The following is a 13,703-nucleotide window of genomic DNA, read 5'->3' on the forward strand; positions in this document are numbered from 1 at the left end:
CAGGTTCATGGACTTTTTTTTTTTTTTTTTTTTAAATCTGCAGCAAGAAAGGGGGAGAAAGAGAGAGAGAGAAAGAGACAGAGGGAGGGAGGGAGAGAAGAAACAAAACTAATTTTCCAGGCAGGGAAATACTTATAAAACCTTTTATGTCAACGTCAGGATTTCACAACATAACACACTAATGCAAAATCCAGTAGCACCTGTAAAATGGAAGTAAATGCTGCCATCACTGAAATACTTAAAGAAAAAAGTATCTGTAAAAGACTGAAGAAAAAAGGATAAAGTACATTCTCCAGAGAACAACAAATGTATTTCAAAATAAAAACTGTATTTTTGTTTTTCTTTTTTTCAGGTTTTTTTTTTCTGTTTTTGTTTTTGTACAAGAAGCCATAGCGATCATATGATAACTTACACACAATGGGATCAATCTCTGCTCTCCTTTTCTGTGTCACTTCAAGTCCACATGTTCAGGCTATAGTCCCCCCAGTTTTTTTCTGATAAATAGATTACCACAGTTTGATCTAAATATAGATACATTATATAATACTTGTCTCTGGGAAAAATCAAATTTTAATATGCAAACTTTTATTTATATAATACAGAAATGGAGAAAAGTATAGTAGGCACACGACCTAATTATGACTTGTAGATGATGTTTTCTAGACATTCTCCTACTATAAATGAATGTTTAAAATAGTCTTAATAAGATTTTATTTCATATGTGCACTTGTGTCCACCTTATCCCATACACTGTACACATCTAATGACAATCTGGGAATTTAAAGGTGCAGCCCTCTAGAAATTGTTGAGTCACTAAAAAAAGGAAAAAAATTAGACTCTATTGGACAAGGAAAAAACTCACAAAATTTCCAATTTTAAATTTCATATCAGTAGGAAAATATTAAAAATAATTTTCTGTATATACATATGAGTATATGTATATATTGAATTACACACGTCTCATATAGCAATACAATTCAAGTGGAGACATTTTGGTGAGTTATTTCCCCATTAAATGACAACTATGTCAAAATTTAAAAATATCTTATTACATCATTAAAATAATTCACTTACCATTTCAACAGCTTACACTGTTTTTTTTTTTTTTAATTTTTAATTCTTCATGACTAAATTCCCTGATCCCTAGTGTTAAATCCTCTCTTTAAATTAAAATCTGGTGCTGTTTCTCAGAAACTGATGGATAAAATCACATCTGCTTCAAAATTCCATCAATCACATAAATTTTATTACCTGATTTATCAGAGAAATATCTCAGCTCTGAGCTTGTGTACCTAAATTATCCTCCCTATAATAAATAGGTGAGGAAAATACCCTAAAATAGATGGAGGTAACTTACATGATATTATAACACATATAATACATGATGATTAAGTGTCTGATATAAACTTTTCAGGACACCTGAAAACTCACTTTAGAAACTAACTTTAGAAACAAACCATTTATTTTTCACTCTAATATAAATTAATATGTATGTATCTACATACATACATGTACATATATAAAACAAAATTGTCTAGTGTTGAATAGCTGTGAGTGAAAAAATGGTTACAAATTGATTAATCAGCTTAATTTTGTACGTAACAATTCAATTGTTTTGGGGTACAAACAAAAAGTCAGTGCATTTTTGACTCCACGGAGTCAGATACTCAAGCATACACTTTAAAAAAGAACCCTCCTCGACATCACAGGCATTGCACAGCAAGAATATATGGACTCTGATGCAATTCCTACTCCATAAGCAGACTAGACAGCACTTGACTTACTTTTAAATAGCTCCTTAAAAGAAAGAGATAAAGAAATGCATGTTTGCTAAAAGTCCTGTAAAATCACATCAAAACAACATTAAAACCTGTTCACTGAGAAGAGCCCACTGAACTGCATTCCTGTTTTGAAATGCCTAGTTAACAGTTCAGAATATTGCCTTGTGAGGTTTGACTAGACGTGGTTGATGTGAAGACCCAGACAGAGTACACGGCTCCAGTCCCAAGAGTCCTCTGATCGGCTGCTTGATGGAAACGGGTCCCCTTTAAAATAGCTATACACCTTAAAATGATCGATAATAAACAGTTCCCCAATAACCATTATTATTTGTAAATTGAAATGCATTTATCATTCAGAAAAGATTTCTTGCAAAATATATAAATAAAGGTAACTGCATATTCTGTAAATATACTTAACATTGCTAGATCAGCCCATCAGTGACGGGCTGCTGTATTTCAGTACGGTGTGACAAATTCATTAGAAATTTAAAAAGAAAAATTTTGGAGGGACTCAGCTGCCTTCATTAGTTGGCTTTAAAATGTGTAATAAAATGGGAGACAGTATCTTCTCATAAATACATGGAATCAATATGGAAAAGTAAACTATACAGCAGACAAGATTCGAGAACCCCAGAGTGTACCAGAGTGTCACCAGAGTGAAATATCTTCCAGTACAAAAAAAGGGAAGAACTCTATACACCCAGTAATACTAAGTATGTTTCAATTAAAGATGCAGCTCTCTCTCACTCCTGGCAAGAATTAATTGGTAATGGCACTGCTTTTCAGCAGTGCAAAAATATCCTGAGAAATTATTCAGATTACAACAAAAGACAGGGCTTTCCTCACTAAGTTTTTGCACAAAACACAGCTTTAGATATCAGAAATAAATTAATTTAAAAAGCAGATAACCTTCACTGTGTTGAACACAAAAAAGGGGATGTGACCCAGACACTGTTAACTCTCCCATTGGCTAATATCAGAAAAAAAAAAAAAAGATTGCATTAAGTATCTATTTATAACCTTCTAGTTAACTATGGCCAATAATATACATGGAGGTAATTTGTAGTTCAAGTTTTTCATCTCTTTTTTTTCCCCAACTAGCTACAAGCTGAATTCTAAAATTTACACTGAAATATACAATTTCAATTTTCAAAAGATCCTCCTCCTGGAGGAGTGATATTCAAATTTTTTTTTGTGCAATCTTGATGCAGGGCCCAAACAGTCCTATGAAGAGAGACAGTATATTTTTTAATCAATTGGCACTGGAATTTAACTTTCCTTAGCTGCGTTCTAGTAGCTTGGCCAAGTTATCTCGTAACTCCGTTAGTTCAAAGATTTTTCCATCAAGAATTTCTAACAGTGTCTTCAGGTTATTGCGAAAAGCTTCTTGCTCATTCTGACTTTTCTCCAGACGTTGCTCTAAGTCAGACAGTTGTCCCTCCAGGTCTTTGTTCCGAATTTCTACTTCCTTTAGAAACAAAAGTGTGATACATGTGTGTGTCAGTTCAAGACTTCAAGAACAATAAAACTTTTGTTATTATTAATACTGTGGTAGTTAATGCATTGTGATAATCAGGACGAGCTTCTGAATCTCAAGGGAACACAATTTAAGATTTTTAGAGTGTGCCATCTGAGAAATCCATGTGACTCTCTTGTTCATGACTCTATCCCCCCCCTCAGCACAAATTTCTTGACTGCTTACTTCATGCCAGGCAACACTCTAAGCACTTCAAAAACCTAGACTGAAAACCCATTTTGTGGATTTTCCCACAGCTCATTTCCATTTCTGCCCATCTCCTCTTCCTCATGCATAGCTGATAGCAATCTCGGGTGAAAGTAGGCAAAGAAGAAAAGAGAAATTAATTTTTTTTCTCCTTCGTGGCAATTCTGGGAAAAGATGCAGAGAAGAAAATTACTCTCTAACATGAAGTTTTAGGAGTTCCCACTGTGGCTGAGAGGTAAGAAACCTGACTAGGATCCATGAGGATGCGGGTTTGTGCTCTGGCCTTGCTCAGTGCGTTAAGGATCCTGTGTTGCCATGAGCTGTGGTGGAGGTCCCAGATGTGGCTCAGATCCCATGTTACTGTGACTGTGGCGTAGGCTGGCAGCTACTGCTTCAATTCGACCCCTAGCCTGGGAACTTCCGTATGCTGCGTGTGCGACCCTAAAAAGATAAAATGAAGTTTTAGGATCCTCATTATTCTTCGTTTTGCCTAAGTATCAAATAAATGCATTTGGTAGAGAATAAATATAGCTCACCTGCTAAAAACTAGTAAAGACATACTAACTGTACACATAAAAGAATTATACAACTAACAATTCTAATATGCTGCAGATTAGGGAAAGAAAAAAAGGGAAGTAAAACTTCATGACAAGAAAAAGTAAAAAAAAAATTTAAACAGAATAAATCTGGCGTACTGAAAAATTATTTATAAGTTACTACTGCTCTAAAAATACTTTTAAGCATATCAAATACAATAAATGATTCTAAAAAATAAAAATGATGTAACGAGTGAGAGATTTAATTTTGGTCAAAAATCAAATTGAGAAAAATAGCAGAAAACCAATTATTACATTTCAGTAAAATATTCAGAAAAGCAATGAACTGCAAGTTACATATGCTTTCTGGAATGCTCACATTCATATCTGAGAAGGATTAAGTGACTGACACAAATTACATTCACATAATGTAAGTTATACAGGAAAACATTTTCGTGTTAGCAACACCTTATGAATTAGCCTTAGAAAACATTTCAAATGTTAGTATCTCCTTTAAATATAAATCTCTAAAAATTCTATCATGTCTGAAGGATAATGGATTTTTAAAAGAAATTATTGAAAGACAATCTGGTAAATGTTAAATGAAAAGATCAGAACATGAAGCAGCACACTGCAAAGAGGCAGAAATCTGTATGCGTGAGGACAATGGGAATTAATGTACACATAGGAAACAGGAAACAGGTCTGGTTGGTGGATTACGGGCACTTCTTTCCAAAATTTACTTGTCCTATTATAATCAAGCAGGGCTCTGCGGGGGTCTTGGGCGTAAAAGCCTTTCTATGTTCCCCATTTCTTGTGTTTAGGAACTGGGCCTCATTCAGCCTTCATGGCCTTCCCTGAATTCCAAGAGGTGGGTTGAAGCAGTTGCTGACCCACGAGGGAAGGCAATGCAAAGACAGGGGAGGAACAGTTAAGGAACAACAGTACAGGGAGTTCCTGTCGTGGCTCAGTGGAAACAAATCTGACCAGCACCCATGAGGACGCAAGTTCAATCCCTGGCTTCGATCAGTGGGTTAAGGATCCAGTGTTACCGTGAGCTGTGGTATAGGTTGCAGATGTGGCTCGGATCCTGCATTGATGTGGCTGTGGTGTACTCCGATGTGACCCCTAGCCTGGAAACCTCCATATGCCCCAGGTGCAGCCCTAAAAAGACAAAACAAAAACAAAAACAAACAAACAAACAAAAAGCAATAGGACAGCCTTGGGGGCAGGAACCTGGTCCACTCTCAGGGGATACACATAATGATGTAGGCATGTTATACACTTATGAGAAAAGTTATGTTCCTTATGCTTCTTTTAGAAATAGATACTTTAAAACTGAACAGCTGGGAGTCTTTCCCTGTCCTTCTCCCTGGCTTAACTGCACCCTAAACACAATCACCTGTGAGCGAAAGATTAGGTACCCTGAGCACAGCTGCCTGTGGATGGAAGATTATTAGCACGTGGTGTTTTTCTGGAACTTTCCTAGTTTTGTTTTAACCTCTGATCAATAAGCCCTTTTTACAAGTATTGTTATTCTAGGCACTAAGCCAGAAGACCACCATCATGCTCATGCCAAGATCTCCCGATGGCTAAGATTTCCCTTAAGAAAGAAGAATGCATGTCTGACCTCAACCTGATGCCTATCTGAAAACCTGTTTTTCTCCTTTTGACTTTTAAACTCCCCTCCCTTCTTCCCAGTGGAGGGCACAGTCTTTAAGGCATTAGCCTGCTGCGGTCTCAGAGCAATAAAAGCTATCTTTTTTTCTCCTTCATCCAAAACTCTGTCTCTGTGTTTCTATTCGGCACTGGTAGAGAGAGGCCAAGTTTTGGCAACACCATAATACCTACAAAATTAAACTCTTGAAAAAATAATTGGAAAATTGACCTATAAGAAGGACCCATTAATTTAGCATTCTCGACACCGGGAAAAATTCACATGTTTTGACAGAAATAACAAAGAGCAAGGCTCAAGTAAAAAGACACCACAGATGAGCCTCAGGGGCCCGGGAAAATATAAAAAAGGAATAAACAGCCATAATGATTTACAAAGGAAGAATCTAGGGAATCTCAATCTAATCTTAAAGCATTTACTGTTACATGTTAACCAGGTATGTTTCTAATCTTTTTCCTTTGAATAATCTCCAAGGTGAAGATAAGTAAACTGAGAACAGATTCTGAAACCAATAAAATATTTATAAATTCAGAAGCCAAGTTCATGGAGGCTCTAAACTATGGGGGAGAAAACAAGAGTCCGGGATCAAATGCAAATATTTCATTCATGACTGCACAGCACACTCTCTTGCCTGATTAAACAATACACTTAAGAGCAGAATGTTTCCAACTGTAAAAATAGACCCAGTGTCATTCACAAGGAAACACCCACTCCACCAGGCACCGCCCAGGTTGCCCTCTAAAGCCAGCCTTAAACATGAAAGGCTTCCTTGTTCTCCTTGCCAATCTATGAAACACTCAAACATTTTCAATGGAAGCAAGCAAAATACCCAATTCCCTCAGCTATTCGAACTGCGCTATTCTCTCTAGGAGTCTCATGCTCTAAGCCATTTCTCTGTTGGGAGGAATTTTACTAGGCCAATAACAAGAAGGATCCAGTACAATGCAGTGGGTGCTGGACTATTCTGAGGCAGAGTATGATCCTAGAGCAAGAACAACCCAGGGCCCGTTATGAAGCAGCCTGGTAGGCGGCACTTCCCAATTTTCTACCTTCTGTCCATATTTTCCAATCCTCTCCTTCATTTTTATTTTCCCTCCTAAGTCGTTCTCCTGCTTTTTATCAGAGTTTGTGTTTGCGAGTGTGTGCGCATGCTAATATTTCCCCTTCTCCTTTATCGATATGTGAGAATATGCCAGGGACACCAAATAAAGCACTGATAGAGCACTGAGGCCAGGGAATTCCCATTGTGGTTCGGAAGAAATGAATCTAACATCCATGAAGACGCAGGTTCGATCCCTGGCCTCGCTCAGTGGGTTAAGGATCTGGCATTGCCATGAGTTGTGGTGTAGGTTGCAGATGCGGCTCAGATCTGGCGCTGCTGTGGCTGTGGTGTAGGCCAGTGGCTTCAGCTCCGATTAGACCCCTAGCCTGGGAACCTCCATATGCCATGGGTACAGCCCTAAAAACACAGGGGGAAAAAAAAAAAGTCACCAAAGCCAGAATTTGTTAAAGCCTGAGTGCTTTAAAGGGTAATAGCTGAAAGTATAAAATCCTGGTGGGGAGAAGGTCATGCTCTGTGTTTGTTAGATCCAGCACCCATAAGGCTAAAGTGATTTAAAAAATTAAACAATTATTACCACCATAAATGGGACCAGGTCATGTTCACGTTCTATAAATAATTTAAATCCTGCGTCATTTAATCTGAATAAAAGCTATGGAAATTGTCTCTATTGACATCTGATTCACATCTTAAACTCTTACAAGATATATTATTGTCCCATTAGATTATCAACCTACATACATAGCAGGACGTAAATAATCAAACCAAGTATTAATAATTCAACAGGAAAGTGGGTAAAACACACAATTCGAAGAAGTTATTCAGCAATCATTTACTGAGCATCATCTTCTACATAGTGGGCAATGAGGATAAAGTAGTAAATAAAGAAAGATGGTTCCTGTTTTAATGGAGCATGCATTCTAGAAGGAAACAACTGGTAACAAAGATGCAAACAGAACAGGAGGTCCGGTTGTGGCTCAGATTTCCAGTTGTGGAAATGAATCTGACTAGTATCCATGAGGACACAGGTTCAATCCCTGGCCTTGCTCAGTCAGTTAAGGATACAGCACTGCCGTGAATTATGGTGTAGGTCACAGATGTTGCTTAGATATGGCCATTGCTGTGGCTATGGTGTAGGCTGGTGGCTAAAGCTCTGATTCGACCCCTAGCCTGGGAACCTCCATATGCTGTGGGTGCAGTCCTTAAAAAAAAAAAAAAAAAAATTTCCCTTTCCCTAACCCTACAACAAATATTCTGAGTGTGAGAGTGCAAGATCTGGAGTGAAGACCCTGCATTGCTGCCTTTTTTTTTTTTTTTAAAGGTATAAACAGAACAGATGTGTGGGTAACTAAGGAAATGATTATGTACAATGAAATCTTTCAACCATCTTTCCAACCTGTACAAACTAATGATAAGAACAAATAAAACCACACAAATTCCATGACTTCAACTGGAAGAAAGAGAACAACGCAAACTTCAAGTTACCTATAACTAGGAAGCTATTTCTCAAGCTCTCACTCTAACCCTTTGCAGAGGGGAAGGAAAGATTGAAAGAAGAGGGAAGAGGAGAATGAAAGGCCTAGATCAAACTCTGAAAACCCAAAGGAAGAAAAAGTGCCAAGATGCTGGCAGAAAACGAAAAATTCTGGTAGACCAGAGCAGCCTACGAGAAGGGACTTAACAGTATATATGAAACATGAGAAGCAAGGAAGCAAACCTAGAAAGGCAATGCTTCTGAAAAACCAAGTAAAAAGAGGAGAAAAGGACTTTCAGGGATAGTATGCAAAGGGAAAAAGAAGTAACATGGGACTATGAACATTTATATGGGAACAAATTTGACAACCTAGAAGAAATGGTCAACTTTCTAGAGACTTACAGCCTGCCAAAACTGAATAAAGAAGAAATAGATCAACTGAACAGACCCATCACTAGAAATGAAATTGAATATGTAATAAAAACACTCTCTACAAACAAAAGTCCAGGAGCAGATGGCTTCACAGGTGAATTCTACCAAACATACAAAGAAGAACTTATACCCATCCTCCTTAAACTTTGCTAAAAGACTGAAGAAGAAGAAACATGCCCAAAGACATTTATGAAGCCATTCTATGAAAACCAAACCCAGACAGATACTACCAAAAAAGAAAAATACAGACCAATATCTTTGATGAATATAGATGCAAAAATGCTCAACAAAATTTTAGCCAACCAAATCCACAACATATAAAAAAGATCATATACCATGACTGAGTGGGATTCATCCCAAGTTCACAAGGATAGTTTGATATACACAAATTAATCAACGTCATGTGCCACATTTACAAAAGAAAAGTAAAAAACCACATGATCATTTCAAAAGATGCAGAAAAAGCATTTGACAAAGTCCAACATTCATTCATGATAAAAACTCTTACCAAAGTGGGAACAGAAGGAACATACCTTAACATAATCAAAGCCATTTATGACAAACCCACAGCAAATATAATACTCAATGGAGAAAAGCTGAAAGCCTTCCCACTAAAATCTGGACAAGGCAAGGATGCCTACTCTCACCATTTTATTCAACATAGTATTGGCAGTCCTGGCCACAGCAATGGGGCAAACAAAAGAAATAAAAGGAAGAGAAGAGGTAAAATTGTCACTGTATGAAGGTGACATGATACTATATATAAAAAAACCTGAAGGACTCAACCCCAAAGCTACTTGAACTGATCAATGAATTCAGCAACGTACCAGGATACAAGACTAACATTCAGAAATCAGTTGCATTTCTGTACACTAACAATGAAATATTAGAAAAGGAATAAAAAAATACAATACTTTTAAAATTGCACTCCCAAAAAATCAAATACCTGGGAATAAACTGGACCAAGGAGGTGAAAGACTTATATGCTGACAACTATAAAACATTAATCAAGGAAATTAAAGAGGATGCAAAGAAATGGAAAGATATTCCATGCTCCTGGGTTGGAAAAATTAATATTGTAAAAATGGCCTTACCACCCAAAACAATCTACAGATTCAATGCAATCCCTATCAAATTACCCATGACACTTTTCACAGAACTAGAACAAACAATCCAAAAATATATATATGGAAACATAAAGGCATTGCCAAAGCAATCCTGAGGAGGAAAAAAACCCAAGAAGTAGACTTAACTCTCCCAGACTTCAGACAATATTACAAAGCCACAGTAATCAAGACAATGTGGTAGTAGTACCAAAACAGACATATGGACCAATGCAACAGAATAGAGAACCCAGAAATAAACCTAGACACCTACTGCCAATTAATCTTTGACAATGGAGGCAAGAATATAAAATGGGAAAAAGACAGTCTTTTCAGCAAGTGGTGCTGGGAAAACTGGACAGTCGCATTTAAATCAATGAAACTGGAACACACCCTAACACCATGTACAAAAATAAACTCAAAATGGCTTAAAGACTTAAATGTAAGATGAGACACTATCAAACTCCTAGAAGAGGACATAGGCAAAACATTCTCTGACATCAACCATACACAAATTTTTTTTTTTTTTTTTTAAGGGCTGCACCCAGGACATATGGAGGTTCCTAGGCTAGGGGTCTTACTAGAGCTACAGCTGCTGGCCTGTGCCAGAGCCATAGCAACTCGGGATCCAAGCTGCACCTGTGACCTACACCACAGCCCACAGCAACACCGGATCCTTAACCCACTGAGAGATGCCAGGGATCAAACCCACAACCTCATGGTTCCTAGTTGGATTTGTTTCCACTGTGCCAAGATGGGAACTCTCACAAATGTTTTCTTAGATCAGTCTCCCAAGGCAACAGAAATAAAACACAAATAAACCAATGGGACCTAATCAAACTGACAAGCTTTTGCACAGCAAAGGAAACATTAAAAAGAAGAAGAAGAAGAAGAAGAAGAAGATGATGACGACAACCTAAGGAATAGGAGAAAATAGTTTCAAATGATGCAACTGACAAGGGCTTAATCTCTAAAATATACATACCGCTTATACAACTCAACAGCCAAAAAGCCAACAACCCAATTGAAAAATGGGCAAAAGACCAGAACAGACATTTCTCCAAAGAAGATATACAGATGGCCGACAAGCACACGAAAAAATGCTCAATATCACTAATTACTAGAGAAATCAAAACTACTATGAGATACCATTCACACCCGTCAGAATGGCTATCATTCATAAGTACACAAGTAACAAAATGCTGGAGAGGGTTTGGAGAAAAAGGAACCTTCCCTACACTGTTGGTGGGAATGTAAATTGGTACAACCACCATGGAAAACAGTATGGAGGTGTCTCAGAAAACTAAATATAGAACTACCATATGACCCAGCAATCTCACTCCTGGGCATATATCCGGACAAAACTTTCCTTGAAAAAGACACATGCACCTACATGTTCACTGCAGCACTATCCACAAGAGCCAAGACATGGAAATAACCTAAATGTCCAACGGTAGATGAATGGATTAAGAAGTTATGGTATATATACACAATGGAATACTACTCAGCCATAAAAAAGAACAAATTAATGCCATTTGCAGCAACATGGATGAAGAGACTCTCATACCAAGTGAAGTAAGTCAGAAAGAGAAAGACAAATACCATATGATATCTGGAATCTAACATATGGCCCAAATAAACTTTTCCACAGAAAAGAAATACATGGACATGGAGAACAGACTTGTGGTTGCCAAGGGGGAGGGGGAAGGGATGGGATGGACTGGGAAACTGGGGTTAATAGATGCAAACTATTGCTTTTGGAATGGATAAGCAATGAGATCCTGCTGTATAGCCCTGGGAACTACATCTAGTCATTTATGATGGAGCATGATGGAGGAGAACGTGAGAAAAAGAATGCACATATGACTGGGTCACTTTGCTGTACAGTAGAAAAGTGACAGAATGCTGTAAACCAACTATAATGGAAAAAATAAAAATCATTTTAAAAAAAGTAACATGAGGATATTTAGAATCTTTCAAAAAAAAAAGAAAAAAAGAAAAAATATTGAAGGATACAAACTTTTCCCCTACTGTTTCCCCAAAGTGGTGTTTTTGAAATAAGAATTTGTAAACCACCCCAAACTGCCATCCTACCCAATAAATACAAAGGTACCCGTAATCTTCATCTACAAAAACTGTTAAAAGATGAAAATAGAAAATTATGCTAAAAACACTTCAGTAAATAAAAGTTAAAATATCTCAAAACACCAACTGAGGCACCAGAAAATTCTGACAGAACCCTCCACTCTGAATTAAATATTCTCAAGCATTTAAAGAAGAACTTGAATCAGATATCCAAACACTAAAAACAGAAATGAGCCAAAACTCTGAAAAACAGGAGTTGACTAAAACCACAATAGAAATGGAAGAAAAAGGCAAAATTATATCAGAAATGAAGACTAAATTATACAATACTCAAATAAAAACAGATGTGAATAAAAAATACTTTTAGTCAGGAGTTCCCTGGTGGCATATTGGGTTAAAGATCTGCCATTGTCACCGTTGTGGCACAGGTTTGATCCCAGGCCCAGAAACCTGCACATACCTTGGGTAAGGCCAAAAAAGTATTTTTAGTCATTTATGATTTTTAAAAATCCAAAGGAATGAAAGAAAGATAAAGTAATAAAAATGGTTAGAGAGAAAACAGTTGAAATAGAAGACAAGACAATCCAACTGCTTATCACTGGAGCACCTCAAGAAGAAAAATACCACAATAGGACAGAAACAATATTTAAAACTTTATATAAGAAACTTTCCTGTCCGTAGTTGTCACTGCTATGTCATGGGTTCAATCCCTGGCCCAGGAACTTTTGCATGCTGGGGGCGTGACCAAAAAATAAAAGTAAATGCATGGGTGGACATGTTAATTAGCTTGACTGCAGTTATCATTTCACTATACATATGTGTGTATCAAAACATCATGCTGTATACCTTAAATACATAATTTTCAAAAAAATAAAACCATTTTGAAAACTCAAAAAAAAAAAAAAAAGAAGAAGAAGAAGAAAATTTCCTGGACACAGAGGAAGACCTAATCTATAAATTAAAGGTCCCACCAGGTACCTGGGACAACTGATCCTCAACAATCAAGTCCAAGAAATAGTCCAGTAAAATGATTAGACTTTGAAAACAAGGGAAAAAAAGTCCTTAGGGCATATGAGCAGAATTAGCCCAAAATGTCCAAGGCTAGAAAATCAGACTAGAATCAGACTTCTCAAAAGCAATATAAAAACAAGGTAATAATGGAGTGGCATTTTCAAGAAACTCAAAAAAAAAAAAAGAAAGAAAATTATGAACAGAGGATTTTGTATCTAGCCAAGCTGTTATCCAAATACTAAGTCTATTAAAAACAGCTTAAATATTTAAGAACTGAGAAAATAGGTACCATGAGCTCTTCTGGTACTAGCTACTAGCAGACAGGCTTCATCCAACTGATGAAATGATGTGAAAACTGTAGAAAAAGGACTGATGGTGAGCTTTTACTACTTAGCATATATCAAAGACTTAAATAAGGGGATTATGGTTAAAAAGTAGTATAGAAATGTTACTTATTCTGACAAAGTAGAAATAATGCAACTAAAAAAAGGAGAAGAAAAAAGGGAAGGGAAAGAGAAAAGCAGATCCGCTCATTCATTATTACTGAATAGGTAACAGTTCAATGTCAAAGGACATCATTAAAAACGAACAAACCAGATAGAGAAGTTTAAATATGAACACTGTTGATTAGGAGCATTTTTTTTTTTTTGATTAGGAGCATTTTTAAAAGATGGAAGTTCAAAGGTGACACTATGACAAAGTGAAGACTACCTTAAATTTCAAAAAATATAAGAAAGAGCAAAGAACACATCATATAGAAAAAGAAACAAAGTAATATAACATACATATGTGTTACATTTAGGATAGATAAGCAATGAGATCC

General features: G+C 36.7%; 1 protein-coding gene across 1 annotated transcript in view; it reads right to left on the reverse strand.

The window, feature by feature from the left end:
- Positions 1 to 2,872: 2,872 nt before the first annotated feature.
- Positions 2,873 to 13,703, reverse strand: part of HOMER1 (homer scaffold protein 1) — a 128,221-nt gene continuing 117,390 nt past the window's right edge. The window contains 1 exon segment of the mRNA NM_001243811.1: positions 2,873 to 3,249. Within this exon segment, the coding sequence (NP_001230740.1) occupies positions 3,061 to 3,249 (189 nt within the window). The 3' untranslated portion in view covers positions 2,873 to 3,060.

The sequence above is a fragment of the Sus scrofa genome, chromosome 2 (assembly GCF_054392235.1).
Source record: "Sus scrofa isolate SSC_HxYL_T2T_F1_AM1 chromosome 2, Sscrofa_HxYL_maternal_Yorkshire_Landrace_v2.0, whole genome shotgun sequence".
Classification (NCBI taxonomy): Eukaryota; Metazoa; Chordata; class Mammalia; order Artiodactyla; family Suidae; genus Sus; species Sus scrofa.